The sequence below is a fragment of the Canis lupus genome, chromosome 10 (assembly GCF_003254725.2).
Source record: "Canis lupus dingo isolate Sandy chromosome 10, ASM325472v2, whole genome shotgun sequence".
Taxonomy (NCBI): domain Eukaryota; kingdom Metazoa; phylum Chordata; class Mammalia; order Carnivora; family Canidae; genus Canis; species Canis lupus.
In genome coordinates this window covers 24711217-24726864 of record NC_064252.1, presented here as the reverse complement: position 1 = coordinate 24726864, position 15648 = coordinate 24711217, and the positions used below count along the sequence as shown (strand labels likewise).

The window sequence follows — 15648 nt, the reverse complement described above, 5'->3', positions numbered from 1 at the left end:
AGTTCCATGCTTAGAACTGAGACTGTAGAAATGAATCCCCCCAGACCTGGCTTCTGCCCCTACAGAGCTCAGGGTGTGACTGAACAAACAGAGCACTAAAGTGGTGTTGGGCTCTGGGCTGCCCTGGGTGGGTGCAAAAGAAAGGAGTGTGTCAGGAAAGGCTAGGAGGGAGAGGTGGCCCCGAGGGACCCCAACCCAGACCTCACCCTGTGTCTCTCTCCTAAATGGGCCAGTCGATTGGTTTGGATTTGTATTCCAGGCCTTGAGCTGATGTCTGACAGGTCTGTGGTGTAGGACTCTGTCAGCTTTTCCTGTTGGCTGCTTTGTGACTCGGAGATACTCCCCCTCCTGGTGGGCTAAAGAGCGCCGCTAAGTCCCCACCTTCCCTAGGCTGGGGCTGGTTTTCCCTGGGCTGGAAAAGCCCTACAGAGTTCACTGTTCCATTTCCCTATCCCAGGCAGGACAAGACTGAAGTCTCAGGGACCAGAAAGAGTCTCCTACCCCCTCATCTTTGGCCTGTCATCAGGGCTCTCTAAAACAGCTTGTGGGCATCTTGGTCACTGTCCTTGGCTGGGTCAGAGTGGGATAGCCGTTCAGAGCTACAGCCCAGTGGGGTCACAACTGTAATTAGACATATGGAGGCAGATGGAGCCTCAGCTCTCTGGACATGAGCATAGTATGTGCCATCAGCGGGGAGGTGGAGGGGAGTAGGAAAGTGCACGAGGCTGAACACTGGGACCAGTTTCAAGGTCCAGCTCTGGCACCAATGAATCGGGGTGAGTGTGGGCAAGTCACTTGAGCCCTCTGGGGCACCTGTTCCTTAGTCTGAAATGGGTTTTGTAATTTCCATTGTACTGACTGGCATTTGGGGGGCACACCTTGTAAGCTGTGTGCTCTCATCCTGAGGAATTGGGGGCCAAGGTCAGACCTGGTGGGACCTTCCTTGAGTCTATGTCTCATTGGCCTGCTTCCTGACTTAGTGCTGGGTGTGGTTCTGGGCATACCTTCCCTATTCTGTGGTTACAGTTAGGAGATGAAACAGGGAAGTGGGTGGAGGATCCCCAGGACCACAGCGGGCCTGTGCTCTGATCTTGCAGATGGTGGAGAGCATGAAGTACCCCTTCCGGCAAGGCATGCGGCTGGAGGTGGTGGACAAGTCCCAGGTGTCACGGACCCGCATGGCAGTGGTAGACACAGTAATCGGGGGTCGCCTTCGGCTCCTCTATGAGGACGGCGACAGTGATGACGACTTCTGGTGCCACATGTGGAGCCCCTTGATCCACCCAGTGGGCTGGTCACGGCGAGTTGGCCATGGCATCAAGCTGTCAGGTCCGCGGGCAGGGGCAGGAGCATCTCTGTACCCCACACCGCCACCACGTGGTGGTGATGACCATCTCCACCATGTGCACGGTGGTACCGAGGCCCAAAGAGGTTGGGTGATTTGACCAGGTCACTGAGCTTATAAGGGCTTTAAACCTATTCGAAGCTGGAGGCTGCACGATATGGGAAGTGTCTGGATCTTACGGGTTCAGTAGGCCCTACAGAGAGCTCCTGACATGTCCTGATCCTGGTCTAGGTGGGTAGTACAGGGTGCCAAGATACAGATTAGAGCATATGCAGGGCAGCCCCACATTCTGGGGAAGGGAGGGAGGTGGCCCTGTGAGCAGCCTGCAACTCCTTTCTCTCTCTTGCTCCCTCTGGCATCTCCCCAAAGAGAGGCGCAGTGACATGGCCCACCATCCCACCTTCCGGAAAATCTACTGTGATGCTGTTCCTTACCTGTTCAAGAAGGTGAGGCACAGCCTTGGGACCTTCTCATCTTAGCCATAGGCCCTTCTCGTCTTGGCCATAGGCCCATCCCAGGCCCCACAACCCCGGGGTGTTCCTTTCCCTTCCCGTTTCCTTCCCAGGCCTATGGTGGATGAGGCCTGCTCCCCCCACCCTCCATCTGGGCCGCCCCAAGTTTCCCCAGCTGCCCCATTCCTTTAAGGTTCGAGCTGTCTACACGGAAGGTGGTTGGTTTGAAGAGGGGATGAAACTGGAAGCCATTGACCCTCTGAATCTGGGCAACATCTGCGTGGCAACCATCTGCAAGGTGAGCTTGGGCTAGTCCTGCAGCTTCGATGGTGGATGCTGAAGCCACTGCGGGGGTGCAGAACTCTGCAGTGCACATCCAGCCCACCTCCACTGTGTCTGCTCCAGGAGTACCGGACTTTTGAGTAGGGGTCTTATCTGCTCCTTGCTCAGAATCTGCCTTGGTGTCAGGTCCGCGGCACGTTGGGGAGGTGCTTGCCGAACACCTGGCCTGAGCCCGATCCTGTATCAGGTGTAGGCCCCGCCTTGTCAGCCTCCCTGGGGGCCTTCCCACTGGCACACGTCCTCTCCTTTGAGTGCTGGCCTACCCAGGACCAATAGCCGTGCTGACTTTGCTGCAGCCTAAGGAGCAGATGACTACCCCTTGGCCCCCCTGGGGACATGCTGATGTGTGCATCCAGCGGGTCTTCTCCAGGCTGGGCCCATGAGCTCGCCTCTGAAAACACTGGGGAGAAAAAAAGGTGTAGTCCCTGTGGGAACAGCATTTGCTATCTAGTGAGGAAGGAAAAGGAACCTTAAAAGGATGGGTCCGGGGGTGCTGAGTGCTCAGCAGAAGCTCAGGGAAGGCTGAGATCTAGCTCGGGTTGGATCCATCCACCTTGTATCCCCACCATAGCCACCTTACCCTAGAATGGTGGTGCAGTTCATGATACCATGGTGTCTGCCTGCCCCCTCCCAGGTTCTCCTAGACGGCTACCTGATGATCTGTGTGGATGGGGGGCCCTCCACAGATGGCTCAGACTGGTTCTGTTACCATGCCTCCTCCCATGCCATCTTCCCAGCCACCTTCTGCCAAAAGAATGACATTGAGCTCACACCCCCAAAAGGTAAGACTGTCCTCATGGTCAGAGAGGTCAGAGTGTGACCACAGGCCCAGGTTCCTGGCCAAGCCAGACCCTGGGGCTTGGGAGTCCCAGAGTGGTTTGGAGAGGGGTCAGAGCCCCCCCAAGGCCAACACCACCAGCCCTGCCACTGGGCTCACTTGGCTCCACGGCTAGCATGTGTCTCGGTGAGCAGAGCTCCCACTTGTCCCTTTGGGCAGTGAACAACCTATACGACAGGACCATGGTCCCAGAGCAGGTACCAGCCTGGGGAGGAGGGAAGAAGGCTGCCAGGGGAGACTCCAGACTGGGTCCTGACCCAGCAACAGGGGTCCATTTGGCACGTGCTCCTTTCCCCGCACATCTATGTTTTCTGCTCCCCAGGCTACGAGTCGCACACTTTCAGCTGGGACACCTACTTGGAGAAGACCAAATCGAAAGCAGCTCCATCGAGACTCTTTAACATGGTGAGGAGAGTGAGGGAGCACGGGGCCTGGGGCGGCCCTGCCCCCTGTCAGCGGCGTTCATTCCAACCCCCTTCTCCTTTGAGTCTATACTGTGGATGCCAACCGCTTCAGGGGAGAAGTCCCAACCTCTGCCACGGACATTCCGCCAAATGCTCAAGCCCGGTCCCTTTCCCAGAGAGGCTGGTGCTGGGGAACAGAGGGCAGTGGTCACTGTTAGGGGGCCCTTCCCCACAGGCACTCCCGGCCCACTCCCTCTCCCCGGTTTGGCCCCTGGGGCCGGGATCTGGCTGCCATGGTCACCGCTTCTTCCCCCTCCCAGGACTGCCCCAACCACGGCTTCAAGGTGGGCATGAAGCTGGAGGCCGTGGACCTGATGGAGCCCCGGCTCATCTGCGTGGCTACGGTGAAGCGGGTGGTGCACAGACTCCTCAGCATCCACTTTGATGGCTGGGACAGCGAGTATGACCAGTGGGTGGACTGTGAGTCTCCGGACATCTACCCCGTTGGCTGGTGTGAGCTCACCGGCTACCAGCTCCAGCCACCTGTGGCCGCAGGTCTGGGCTCTCACGGCCTCAGGGGACCCTCAACTTTCCTTTTCTTTTTCCTTCCTGTCAACTGCTCCCCCTGCCCCGTGCCTACCTCATTCTTTGGCATGAGAGCGATTGGTCTCCTGGACCACTGCTCACTAAAGAGTGGCCCTTGTGTCCCCTGTCCCGCTCCTGACTTGTCTGTCTCCCTCTCCCTCTGGCCTGCAGAGCGCCTTCCTTGATCTTGCCCACTCTGTCATATGCTCGTGCCCTTGTGCACCCAGGTAAACCCCCCAGGTCCCTCGGAGCACCCCTAGTGACGAGGGTGGGATGAAGGGACAGTTGCTTCCAGTCCCTCCCCCATTCTCACTCAACTTTGGCTTTCCTTCTTGGGGTGTCCCGTGTGTAAGGGAGGCTGAGGGATGGGTAGGTGTCTCGGGATGTGCCTGTACTGTGTCCTCTCAGAACTCTCTTAACCTCTTCCCTCTGTCTTTCAACAACAGAGCCGACCACACCTCTGAAGGCCAAAGAGGCCACAAAGAAGAAAAAGAAACAGTTTGGGAAGAAAAGTAAGTGATGCTCTGAAGAAGCGGCCAGGGCTGGGGTGGGCCTTGGGATCAGCTGGGCCTATGTCCCTGGGAGCAGAGGGGGAGTCGCCGCTTGGGTAGCACCCTCCATGGTCTGGTCCCTCCATCTCCTCTCCTTTGCCCTTCCGCCCCATCAGGCCCATCAGCCTGTGTCTTAAGGGACTCAGGTACAGATAGGGAGTCTTGAATCTCTGGCAGGGGTCAGGATCCCGAGGAAAAAAGCAAGAAACAGTATTTGTAAAGGAGAGAAGGGGGAGGAATCCCCAGCCCTTCTGCCCTGTGGTCAGAAGTCAACGCGACCCCATCGGCAGTGCACAACTGCCTTTTGAAAGTAAGATGGCGGGGGCAGCATCCTTCTCCCCAAGCCTGTCATCCTTCCCTGGGGACCCTCAGGAGTGGAAGCTTCAGGATCATTTCCTTAGGTGGGGCTCTGCTCTTAACAGATCCTGGGCCCTGTGCGGGCTCAGCTTGAGGGGGACAGCAGGTGGAGTGGGGTGGGAGGAGGTAAAGCTAGCCCTCGGAGCTGCCGGCCTGTGGCAGCAACATGCTCTCCATGATGTGGCGCCACCCAGAGAAGAGGTGGTCCGAAATAGGATGGGGAGGAAGCCGGCGTGGTCCCTGGGCAGGATCAGGGTCCGGTGAGGGTATGGAGCTGATCATGTGGGAAGACCTCGTGCCGTCTACACTAGCAGGGCTGGGAAAGTCACTTCACAGGTGAAGAAAAGACTGGAAGAGGGACAGAAGCTCAGCAAGCCTAACTGGGGGGCTTAACCTGCTACAGGAGAGAACCTCCCTGAGCGTCGGCACCCGGCCCCGAGGGGCGGCATCAGAGCTCACGCTCTGCTCCCCTGCAGAGTGGCACCTGCCTTCTGCTCACCACTGGAGGACACCCAGCCATCGAGCCCCACATGGATACTGCCCTGTGCTGGGTTTCATTCTGTGTTTATTCAAAGGGAAAAGAATACCACCGACCAAGACCCGGCCCCTCAGACAGGGGTCCAAGAAGCCCCTGCTGGAGGATGACCTGCAGGCCACAGAGAAGAGCTCATCGGATCCTGTTCCTGAAGAGAGTAAGAGCCTCCCGGGCGGGGTCAAGACAGGGCCGGCCTGCTCCAGTGCTCAGAGGCGGCCCGCCTCCTTCCCCACCTGGGCACAGAAGAGGAGAGTCAAGTGTGAAGGGACTTTGCCGGGCACCAAGCAGTCCTCCTTGGACCACTGGGCCTGGAGAGCTTCCCAAACACCCGCCCCCAACTCTGAACGGAGCCGCGCATCTCCAGCCGGGCCCTCTCCATCTCTACTGCCTGCCCCTCGGGGGGAAGGTGCCACTCCCACCTCCCCACCACGTCCTGAGGGCCCCCGTTCCTAGGGAGCCAGAGCCCCCTGCCCCTCCCAGGGTTTCACGCACACTCACTCTGTTCTCCCGCCCTCCCCACCTCCCTCCCTCTTTAGTCATTGCTGTGCGGGTGAAGGAAGAGCATCTAGACATGGCCACGCCCGACAAAGCCCCGAGTCCAGAGCTGCCCGTTCCCATCGAGAACATCAAACAGGAGACAGACGACTGAGCCTTCCCCACCAGCCCGGGGCTCCTCTGTTGCCACCACCCCTTCACCCTGCTTTAGTGTGGAGACAAGCCTTTTTTGCCCAAGTCCTGCCAGGTGCCGTGAGGGCCAGGCACCAAAGGACCTCTGTCCTCTGGCCAGGCCTCCAGATTTGTCTGTGAGCGACTCCTCCCCCCAGCTACACTTCCCAAAGCTCTTCTTACAGTACCCCCTCCACACCGTACCCCTCAACTGCCATGGGGTAGAGGGCTGCCCCCAGTCACACTGGAAGACAAGTCTGTGAAGCGTGTGTGTGTCCCCGAGCAAGTCCTACAATAAAGGCCTGGAGCAGCTCTCGAGGGGGAGGCAGTTGCAGGTTGGGTGGGGAGCGGTGTGGTGGGGGCCTAAAAGCAGCCTCTCACCGCTGGGGTTGGCGCTCTCCTAGCACCCTAGGGAGGTCAGGGAACCCCGCACAGGCACTCAGCTCTGGCAGGCAGCTAAAATGGCAGTGAGGAGGCAGGTTCTGGTGATGCAGGAGGTGGCCTTACTTAACCTGTTTTCTCTGTTGGCCTGAGTCCGGCCCCCATTTCCTAAAGGGAACAGTGGAATAGAGGTGGGGTCTGCCCCTGGCTGGGGGCTTGCAGGAACCTAGGGGGAAGGGCACGGAGCCCCCTGTGTCACTTGGGGAGGCCTGGTGGTAGAGGGAGGCAGCAGGACAGGAGGGCGAGCCGGCCGTGCTGTGAGGGGACCCCAGCTGGAAGGGAGACCACAGCCAGCCTGTGCTTAACCTGCTCTGAGCCCAGCGTGGCAGGGACCTGGCCTCTCACCCTCTTCTCCCTGTTAAGCAGGGTCTGAGGCAGTCCTGCCCCAGGGTCATGGGGCAGCAGAGTGGCCAGCCCTGCTGGCTGAGGTGGCCCTAAGGGAGCCCCTGGAGGAAGGGAGAAGAGGGTGACAGGAAACACCTCCTGGGTCCCTGGCCACCCTCCTTTCTGAAATTACGTCCTAGAAGCTCACCTAGCATCTTCCCAAATTTCAGTTGCTTTTATTTTTTCAAGTTAGTTTCCTTGGAAACTGCCCTCTCTCCGTCCTTCCAGTAACTTCCTGGAATGGAAGATGGAGGCAGGCTGACCTTTCTTTCCTGTCTGGGTAGAGACGCGCTGCCAGTTGGGTCCCCATGTTGTCCTTTAGGGGGTGCAGCTGTGCTGCTCTGGGTGTCTGGCCATGTTCTCTGGGCCCATCTGCCACTGCTTGTGCGTTTGCCCAGGACCTGGCTGTTTGGTGTTACCCAGAGACGGGGTGACCAGCCCACCGGAAGCTGGTCTCCCTCCAGTCAGAGAGAACTGGATCCCAGAGAGAACTGGATCCTGGCTCCTTTGCTGAAGGCACTAGTGAGCCCCACACGGTATAGAAACCAGGCTCAGTGTGGTGTGTTAGTGCAGCCTGAATTCCCCAAAAAGTGATGAGGTTTGGGTCACAGTGAAGATCTAGGACAGGGGCCGCGCTCACCCTGCTGCCGCTCACATGCATACCCCAGGCCTGGGCGGTGGAGGCCAGTAGCCTCAGCCCCCAGTGTGCCGCCAGCAGAAGCCACTGCATTGTGCCCAAACCCCTGGCGGTTCGGGGATCCAGTTCTGACCATGGAGCTTCTGGAAAAACTTGGGACTTTGTGGCATTGCAACCTTCTGTTCCTCCTCCCTGACTGGACAAGTGACGCCGCCACAGGCCGTGGTAAGAATGGCAGGGTCAGAGGACAGGCCAGCTGCCATCCCAGCCCTCCACGGGCCGCCCAGGACTTCCTGGAGTTGTTCGTCAGGTTTATGTTTCTTAGAGCTGAGTGTCTTCTGACCTGTCGCCCATAGGGTCAGTTATGAAGGCTGGGTTCATACGCAAGAACAATGAATAAATGTCCTCCGCTGAGCGCCGTCTCCATAGCAACCACACGCTGGGTTACCCTCATTTATATTTCTGCTGTTGCCCCTGCAAGACCCGGAGGCCGAGCCTGTGCCTGGTCTGCTGCCGTAGCCTGGTGCTCAGCCCGGGTGAGTGTGTGACCTGAAAATAAGGAACTTGGGTGGCCAGGGCCAGAAGATCTACTTGATTCATCACAGATGGAACCGTGGGCCTCTAGGAGGTTTTCGGTCGGGGCACAGGATCCACTTTGGACTCACTTGCCCTTGGAGGGAACCCAAATGACCTCTTGCACTCCCCGTGCCCGCTGCTCCGTGACCTGCAGTGGCCCCCTGGTGCCGAATGAACCAAGTGCAAATGCACACCCCTCTCCTTACTTGCACCCAGGCTAGACGCTCCACTCTGCTCCAGGGGTGAGGGAAGCAAGGGAACTGCCGTTTGTGAGGGCCTTGTGTGCCAGGCACTTGGGCAAACACAATCACACGGTTCATCATAGGAACCCTGAGGTCCGTGTTGACTTCATTTTATGGGGGAGAAAAAGGCTTATCAGAATTCAGTAATTTATTTGCTTAAATTCACAACTGTTAAATGACAGCAGTGGGATTAAACCCAGGGTGGTCTGCCGTGTTACCACCAGTAAGTACTCTTCCTCATTCATTCATTCGTTCATTCATTCTCCTTCCTGAAAGCATCTCCCACATGCCAGACACCACCCTGGAGGTCAGGGCCTCAAAAGAGTGATGCGTGCGCGGTCCAGCCGTGGCTTGAGCAAAGTGAGCATGCCCAGAATGGGGCTCGGGGCCCTGTGTGATCCTGGAGGTCAGGGTCCTTCTCTTTTTTTTTTTTTTTTTTATAGGCTCCATGTCCAACAGGGAGTGAGATCGAGAGCCGCATGCTCTACCTAAACAGCCAGCCAGGCACCCCAGGGCCCCTGTCTTTCAATTCCTTTGTATCCCTGGCAGGAAACTGCCACTTTCAACAAACATGAAAAACCCTTAATTCCAGGGCTAGCCACCATGCCACGGAGGGTTGGTTGGGGGTGGGGGGGTCTTTTAATGGAAGCCCTGGCCTGCACCTGGACCCATCAGAGCAGCTGCCACTGGGCCAACAGCATCCACACGAGCTCCCTGGGGCTGCTACTGTGGGGAGACCACGGACACTCTTCAGCCACACAAGCACCCACTGAGGTTAATGCCGTTGTCGATGATGCTAACTCCAGATGTGACTTCTAAGGCACCAACTGCTCACCTTCAGCTTGGGGTCTTTTGGGGGTTCCTCCCAGCCTGACAGGGAACACGTATGAATTGAATTCCCCCTCTCCCCTCAGAATGAGACCTTACTTAGAAATAGGGTCTTCACAGAGGTAATGACATCAGAACATGGTCATTAGGGTGGGCCCTAATCCAACAGGACTCCTGTCCTAGAGATTTGGACTGCCATCCAGCAGGAAGATGAGAAGGGACAGGGGAGATGCTGTATGAAGTCAGCCAGGGGGTGCAGTTGTGCTGCCACAAGCCAGGGAACCTCTGGGGCCACTGGAAGCTGGCAGGGCCTCAGAAGGATCTCCCCTACAGCCTTCAGGGGGAGCACAGCCCTGGGGACGCCATGATCTCAGACTCCTGAGGACAGGGAGACAAAGATGTCTGTTGTCCAAAGCCACCCAGCATGTGCTTCTTTACAGCGGCCCCTGGGAACTAACAAGCCATCTGATGGTCCCCAGGCACCCCAGAATGCAGGTCCAGAGACAGGCTGAGCCCTCTCCTGGTCTCACCAGGACCCACTTTTCTGTGTTTTCCCATTCAGGACTGGCCTCTCCCTAGAGACCCTCCCTGTGCCCTCCCCACCCAGCAAGGGCGCCCAGATCCCGCTCGCCCTTTCCTGCGTGCTGCACAATGTTGCTACAGCCGAGGGCTCAAGTGTGTGAACATAAACCTCAGGCAGGTGACGCAACCACACGGGGCAGGGTTGATGGGCAGCGGGAGGCGGCGGCCACAGCACCTACACCTCTGCTCTTTGTCCCGGGGGTGAGCCAGGCCCTTGAGGTCGGGAAGTGATGGAACCAACGATCGAGCAAATATGGTAACAGCGGTGCTGTTTTTAGGGACACGTTGGGTCCAGGTATTCTGTGGCTTAGCGGAAAGGCCACTGTCCCACAGGATGAGACGGTGTGGTCGTTTCCTTACAATCCGCCTGGGCCCAGCCAGAGGTGGGGGGGGAAGTGAGGAGCGCGGACAGGCAGTAGGAATGGAAGCAACAGTCATTGCCCAGATTTGGAACCACATGAGTTAGGACCAAGAGAAGTCAGCCCTGCCGCCCCTGGCACTCTGGAACCTGACCCACCACCGAGGCCTCCCCGACCTGCCCCGACACCAACCTTGTCTGCTGTCCACCATCTGATCTTCATGGGGTCCTCCTGGCACTGGGTCCGGAAGCAGGCATCTGCTTGGCCTTCCTGGCAGCCCAGCCTGGGCACATTTCAAAGACCGCAGTCGCAGCCTTCACCCTCTGGCCGTGGGCACTGGGAGGGGTGGCACAGGTGGCCCCCACACGCAGGTTCAGCCCAATGAGCCACCTGAGAGGAGAGGATTCAGAGAACCCACTATCCTGAGCCTTCCTGCCTGGGGTGAGCAAGGAGGTCTTCGGGAACTGGGCGGGGGGGGGCAATGGAGCCTGGTGGGTGAGGGCGGACCCTGGGGGGAGCCCTGGCTCAGCCCCTCACCAATTAGGGGACCCCGAGTGAGTCACTTCAATCCTCTGATCCCTTCTCTGTAAAAAGGGGATAGTAATAGTAATAAATAGTTACAGAGGGCTTAGGGTGCTCCAGACCCTGTTCAAATCTGGGTTGGCTAGCTGCCAGTGTGCCCCTCACAGAGAACCCCCATGAGGTGCTATACAGCACCCCCTCCCCTTTACAGGTGAGGGAATGGCACAGAGCAGTCAGGAGGCCCAAAGCTGATCAATCACAGAGCAGGATCTGAGCCCAGCTCTGCTGGACTCCAGGGTTCTTGTTGAAATTAATTAAGCGATTAAATTACTTCTGATGAAATTAACGAAGTGCCCACAGATATTGGGTTGCACCGCACTAGCCTGGGAGGACCGCATTCCCACTGCACGGGTGAGGGAATCCAGCCCCAAAGAAGTCCACCCCAAGTCCCATGCACTTTCGGCTCCCTGGGGGGCGGTCACTGGCTCTGGCAGGACCCTCCCCTCTGGAGGTGTTCAGCTGGCGCATGGGGGGCGGGGGCAGAGGCTCGATTGACAGCAGCTGCTGGGCCCAGCTGGGGTGGGGGTTCCAGGAAAGTACCCACCTGTGCAGCGGGAGCAGCTGGCAATCGCAGTGGAAGGGATTGCCGCTGAGGTCGATGAGCTCCAGCTGGCTGAGATGGGGCAGGGCAGGCATGGCCTGCAGCTGGTTCTTCTGCAGGTGCAGGCTCTGGAGCCAGGGCCCCAGGCCCGAAAACGCCCTGGGAGAAATCTGCAAGGAGACGCCAGGCCCGTCTCACTGGCTAGGCCTGGGAGGTACCCTGTGCTCCCCCGCAGGAGAGAGCCCAAGGTGGCCCAGGCAGGAAGGGCAGGGCTGGGACGGAAGCCCTGGTTGGTCTAACCCTGAAGTGCCTGCCCCTTGCACGTCACCTGGACAAGGGCCCTTGGTTCTGCTGTGCCTGAGCATGCCCCCCGCCCCTGCTCCAGAGTGACAAATCCCCTTGGTGGCTCCTGCTCTGCCCCCAAAGTGCACAAGCAGCCCATGGACACACTTCCTCCTCCCCCCCCTCCCCCCGGTGCTCCCGCAGGCCTCTCCGTGTGCCCCTGGCACCTGCCTGGTCAGTCAGCACACCTGAGCTCCCTGCTGGTAGGCATCGTCTCTGGCTTATCCCAGGGTCACCACGCACGGCCCCAGGCCTGAGTGTGGGGGCAGCGGTGCTCGTGGGGTGATTGCATGCTGTGTGGGGCCTCACGCTGCCTCCCCCATCCCTACACTCCTGTGCCCACCTGCTCCAGGCCGCTGCTGTTGAGGAAGAGGTGCTGCAGTGACCCACCCACGGGCCGGAAGGCCCCATCTGGCAGGGCTCTGAGCGGGTTCCCCGAGAGCTGCAGCTCCAGGAGGGTGGGCAGCCCCTCCAGGGCCACGGTGGGCACCCCCTGCAGCTGGTTCCTGTCCAGGTACAGCTTCTCCAGGTCCGGAGCGGGGCCTATGGCGCCAGGGGACACGTGAGAGATGCGGTTGGCGCTCAGGTAGAGCCAGCGCAAGGCCTGCGAGCCGGCCAGGTCCCCGGGTTCCAGGCGCTCCACGGCGTTGTGCTGCAGGTGCAGGGAGAAGAGGCCGGGCAGGGCGCGCAGGGCGGTCCCAGGCACCCGCTGGAAGCGGTTGCGTTCCAGGTACAGGTAGGCGAGGCGGGGCGCCCCCTCCAGGGCCGCGGCGCTGAGGCCTGCGAGCCGGTTGTCGGAGAGGTAGAGGTAGATGAGGCTGGCCAGCCCCGCCAGGGCGCCCGCCTCCAGCTCGGCGATGCCGCAATGCTGCAGGTGCAGCGACACCAGGCCGCCCAGGCCTGGGAAGGCGGCCCGGGGCACCGAGGGGAAGTGGTTCCGCCTCAGGTCCAGCAGCTGCGTGTGGCTGGGGAAGCCGCGGGGCACGGCCCGCAGGCCCCGGCTCTCGCAGCCGCTGTGCCGGGACTCGGAGGCGCACACGCAGCCCGGCGGGCAGGGCACCGCCGTCCCGTCCGCCCCGTCCTCCCCGTGCCCCAGGCCGCCCGGAGGGGTGCGGGCCCACGCAGCGGCCAGTTCCTCCTCCTCCTCGGCGCCGCCGGGGCAGCGCAGGTCCGAGGGCCGCAGGGCGTCCAGGGCCTCCCCGCCGAGGCGCCGCGGCCCCCTGCACGCGCCGTCCGAGTGCACCCGCGCCCGCGCCAGCCACTCGAGCAGCGGCCGGGCGCGGCAGCCGCACCACAGCGGGTTCCCGTGCAGCCGCAGCCGGCGCAGCTGCCCCGGGCCCTGCAGCGGCGGCACAGTGTCCAGCTGGTTCCCGCGGAGATCCAGAGTGTGCAGGCGGGGGCAGCGGGCGAAGGCCCTTGCATCCAGGGCCTGCAGGGCGCCGTGCTCCAGCGTCAGCTCCCGGAGACCGGGCAGCGCCAGCCCGTCCTCCTCGCCCACGTAGGTGAACGGGTTGTGGCCCAGCTCGAGCCGGGCCAGCGCCCGGGCCTGGGACAAGGCCAGTCCCGGCAGCGCCTGCAGCTCGTTGTGCTGGAGGCTGAGCCGGCGCAGGGCGGGCAGGCCAGCCAGGGCCTCGGGGTCCAGCACGCTGAGCGCATTGTGGGACAGGCGCAGCCAGCGCGCGCGCGGCAGCCCCTGGAAGGTCATGGCGGGCAGGTAGACCAGCGCGTTGTGGGCCAGGTTCAGGGTGGTCAGCGCACCCAGGGCCCCGAAGGTCCCCGGCCGCAGCTCCTCCAGCACGTTCCTCTCCAGGTCCAGCCGCTGCAGGGAGCCCAGCCCGTCCAGGGCCTCCTGGGGCAGCGAGCTCAGGCGGTTGGAGGCCAGGTTGAGGATCTGCAGGCGGCCCAGGCCCCGGAAGGCGCCCTCGGCCACCAGCTCCACCTGGCAGTGCCGCAGGTCGAGGTGTGTCAGGTAGGGCAGGTCCCGGAAGGCAGCTGGGGGGATGACCTTCAGCAGGTTGCCTTGGAGGTCCAGCCGCTGAGTCAGCTGAGCGGGGAAGGGGGGCCGAGCAGCAGTGAGGACTACACCTTTGCACGCGCCATTCCCCGCCCCGACTTCTCCCCCTCACCTTTTCCTCATTCTCTTCATCTTGCTCCCCGACACCTCCTCCAGGAAGCCTTCCTCCCTCACCGCTTGGGCACCTTTCACTTTGAACTGTCACTGCCTGTTTGCTTTCTCTTTCCCCCCTAGCTCTCGACCCCACGAGCAGAGAACGTATCTTATTCCAGTCTGTATCCCCTGATCTCTCTAGTTCTCTCTCACACGGTTTGTCATTAATTCAATATTTATCTCATAGGTCACCGACTTGTTCCAATCGCATAGAACATTAAACAGGGCTGTTATGCCATTTGACAGATGTGAAGACTGAGGCTCGGAGAGGAAAAGTGACTTGCCACAGTCCCCCAGCCAGGCAGTGGCTGTCCTCCCTGCCCCCCTCACCCTGCTGACCTCGGGGACGGCGTCTGGCACCTCCGTGAGGTTCTGGTGCCAACAGGCAACATGCCGCCTGGGATTGTCACAAACGCACGTCGGTGGGCAGCGTTGGGCAGCTACAGGCCAGGCTGGGCCCAGGGGCAGCAGCAGAGGAAGCAGCAGCACCAAGGAGACGCTCTGGGGCCTGGGAGAGGGAGAAGCGGTCAAGCCCGGCTCCTGTTTCCAGGGCCCCTGAGATGTTTCCTCCTTTGGCCCCAGAGACACTGTCATTGCCCTGAGCCTCAGGACGCCCCGTGCAGTGAAGGTTCTATTGTGAGCCTTGTTTAACACTGGGGGAAACTGAGGCTCAGGCGACCTGGCGAGCCCCTTCGACGGCCTGCCCGGGGGCTCCGGAGGCCTTGCTGAGTGCAGGGATGACCCGAGGCGCAGAGCGCGCGCCCAGGCTGCGGTTTGGCTCCTGGGCCCCGGGGGAGGCAACACAGCAGCCAGTCCTCAGACCACATGGTGCCATTTCCACGGTGGCAGGGAGCACAGTGGCACCCGCTGTGAGAAGACAGCCTGCAGCCAGTGGGGACCCAGGCCGGGCCGAGTGTGGAAGGCCAGGTTTGGGGGGGCCAGGAATTGTGGGGCCCGAGAGGCTCGGAGCCCCGCTGGCAGGTGAGCCGGGGGCCTAGGCCTCTGTTCCCCGTCTGGCCATCCTACACCATCCCGCGGGGCCGGGCGGGCCGGGGAGCGAGGGGGGCGCAGCCCGACCCCGGCCACCGTCTACCCGCCCTCCCAGCACCCCTTCCCCGGTGGACCCCTTCACCTCGCAGCCGCCGCCTGTTGCTCTCAGGGGCTACTGCCCCCCGCGCTCCCGGCTCCCCCACCCTCTGCTCCCCACCACCAACTGAGCCCACTTTCCAGAAACAGACGGGCTTCCGACGCCTCCAGCGTGTCCCCGCTGCCTCGGGTGGAAAGTCGGGGCCCCGACCCCACCTGGGGTGTGCTCACTCTCCCAGGGTCACCCTGGCTCCCCACCAACCAGACGGACGACAGAGCTTCCTCCGCCGGCGGCACCGGTGCCGCAGCTCCTGCCGCTGCTCGGGCTCCTTCCCTGTCCCCCTCCCTCAGCCTCCTCCTCACTGGTCGCAGTCCCGGGTCCCCTCGAGGCCCCCTCGAAGGCGGGGCTGCCGGCACCGCCAGAGCCCGTGGTGGGCCGTGGGGACGGGTCCCTCGGGGACGGGGACGGTGTCGCGCTCAGAGGCCTGCTGGGCTCTCGGACCGGCCCCGAAGGACGCGCCCCGGCGGCTGCTGGAGCTGCGGGCTGCCTGCCCCCCCTTCCTCGGAACCCACCTGGGGGACCCCCTCGCAGAGTCCGCCCCTACAGACCCCCTCGGAGGCCCAGAGAGCGGCGGGGGCTCGCCCCGGCCCCCACACTCACCCCTCCATGCCGCCGCCTCGCTCAGCCCGCCGCGGGAGCCCCCCCTCTGGGCCCGCAGGCCCGCAGCCAGGGCTGAATGGCGGCTTTGTGGGCAGCCGGCTGGGGGGCGGCGCGGCGGCCGGCTCGGCCCGGATCGGGCGCCAGG

At 61.5% G+C, this 15648-nt stretch overlaps 2 protein-coding genes across 7 annotated transcripts in view; one reads left to right on the top strand and one right to left on the bottom strand.

Moving 5' to 3' along the window:
• Nucleotides 1-7974, top strand: part of L3MBTL2 (L3MBTL histone methyl-lysine binding protein 2) — a 21280-nt gene extending 13306 nt beyond the window's left edge. The window contains exons 9-17 of one of the 3 annotated variants that reach the window (XM_025458739.3): nucleotides 1098-1329; nucleotides 1715-1791; nucleotides 1991-2095; nucleotides 2774-2921; nucleotides 3300-3382; nucleotides 3702-3936; nucleotides 4413-4478; nucleotides 5450-5566; nucleotides 5946-7974. In XM_025458739.3, the coding sequence (XP_025314524.1) occupies nucleotides 1098-1329; nucleotides 1715-1791; nucleotides 1991-2095; nucleotides 2774-2921; nucleotides 3300-3382; nucleotides 3702-3936; nucleotides 4413-4478; nucleotides 5450-5566; nucleotides 5946-6058 (1176 nt within the window). In that variant the 3' untranslated portion in view covers nucleotides 6059-7974. Of the gene's footprint in view, nucleotides 1-1097; nucleotides 1330-1714; nucleotides 1792-1990; nucleotides 2096-2773; nucleotides 2922-3299; nucleotides 3383-3701; nucleotides 3937-4137; nucleotides 4194-4412; nucleotides 4479-5449 lie in introns of those variants that run through there. The other 2 variants (XM_025458730.3, XM_049115808.1) reach the window with 2 other exon arrangements.
• On the bottom strand, nucleotides 1122-15648 carry CHADL (chondroadherin like). 4 transcript variants are annotated; one of them, XM_025458784.3, is made up of 6 exons: nucleotides 15504-15648; nucleotides 14096-14264; nucleotides 11933-13633; nucleotides 11251-11417; nucleotides 10317-10514; nucleotides 1122-2539 (listed from the first exon to the last, which is right to left on the bottom strand). In XM_025458784.3, exons 1-5 carry the CDS (start codon nucleotides 15509-15511, stop codon nucleotides 10343-10345), a joined length of 2217 nt encoding a protein of 738 aa, XP_025314569.1. In that variant the 5' UTR covers nucleotides 15512-15648; the 3' UTR covers nucleotides 1122-2539; nucleotides 10317-10342. The 4 variants fall into 4 exon arrangements, with proteins under 4 accessions (XP_025314569.1, XP_025314553.1, XP_025314545.1 ...); XM_025458768.3 differs by lacking the exon at nucleotides 1122-2539 and adding an exon at nucleotides 5423-5642; XM_025458760.3 differs by lacking the exon at nucleotides 1122-2539 and adding an exon at nucleotides 8486-9561.

What these genes read in the sequence shown, in the direction of transcription:
- CHADL (XM_025458784.3), bottom strand. An exon ending in TGCCAGACGCCGTCCCCGAG is followed by an intron (nt 13,634 to 14,095) that starts GTCAGCAGGGTG and finishes TTCCCCGCTCAG; the next exon opens with CTGACTCAGCGGCTGGACCT. An exon ending in CAGCTGCTCCCGCTGCACAG is followed by an intron (nt 10,515 to 11,250) that starts GTGGGTACTTTC and finishes CTCTCCTCTCAG; the next exon opens with GTGGCTCATTGGGCTGAACC.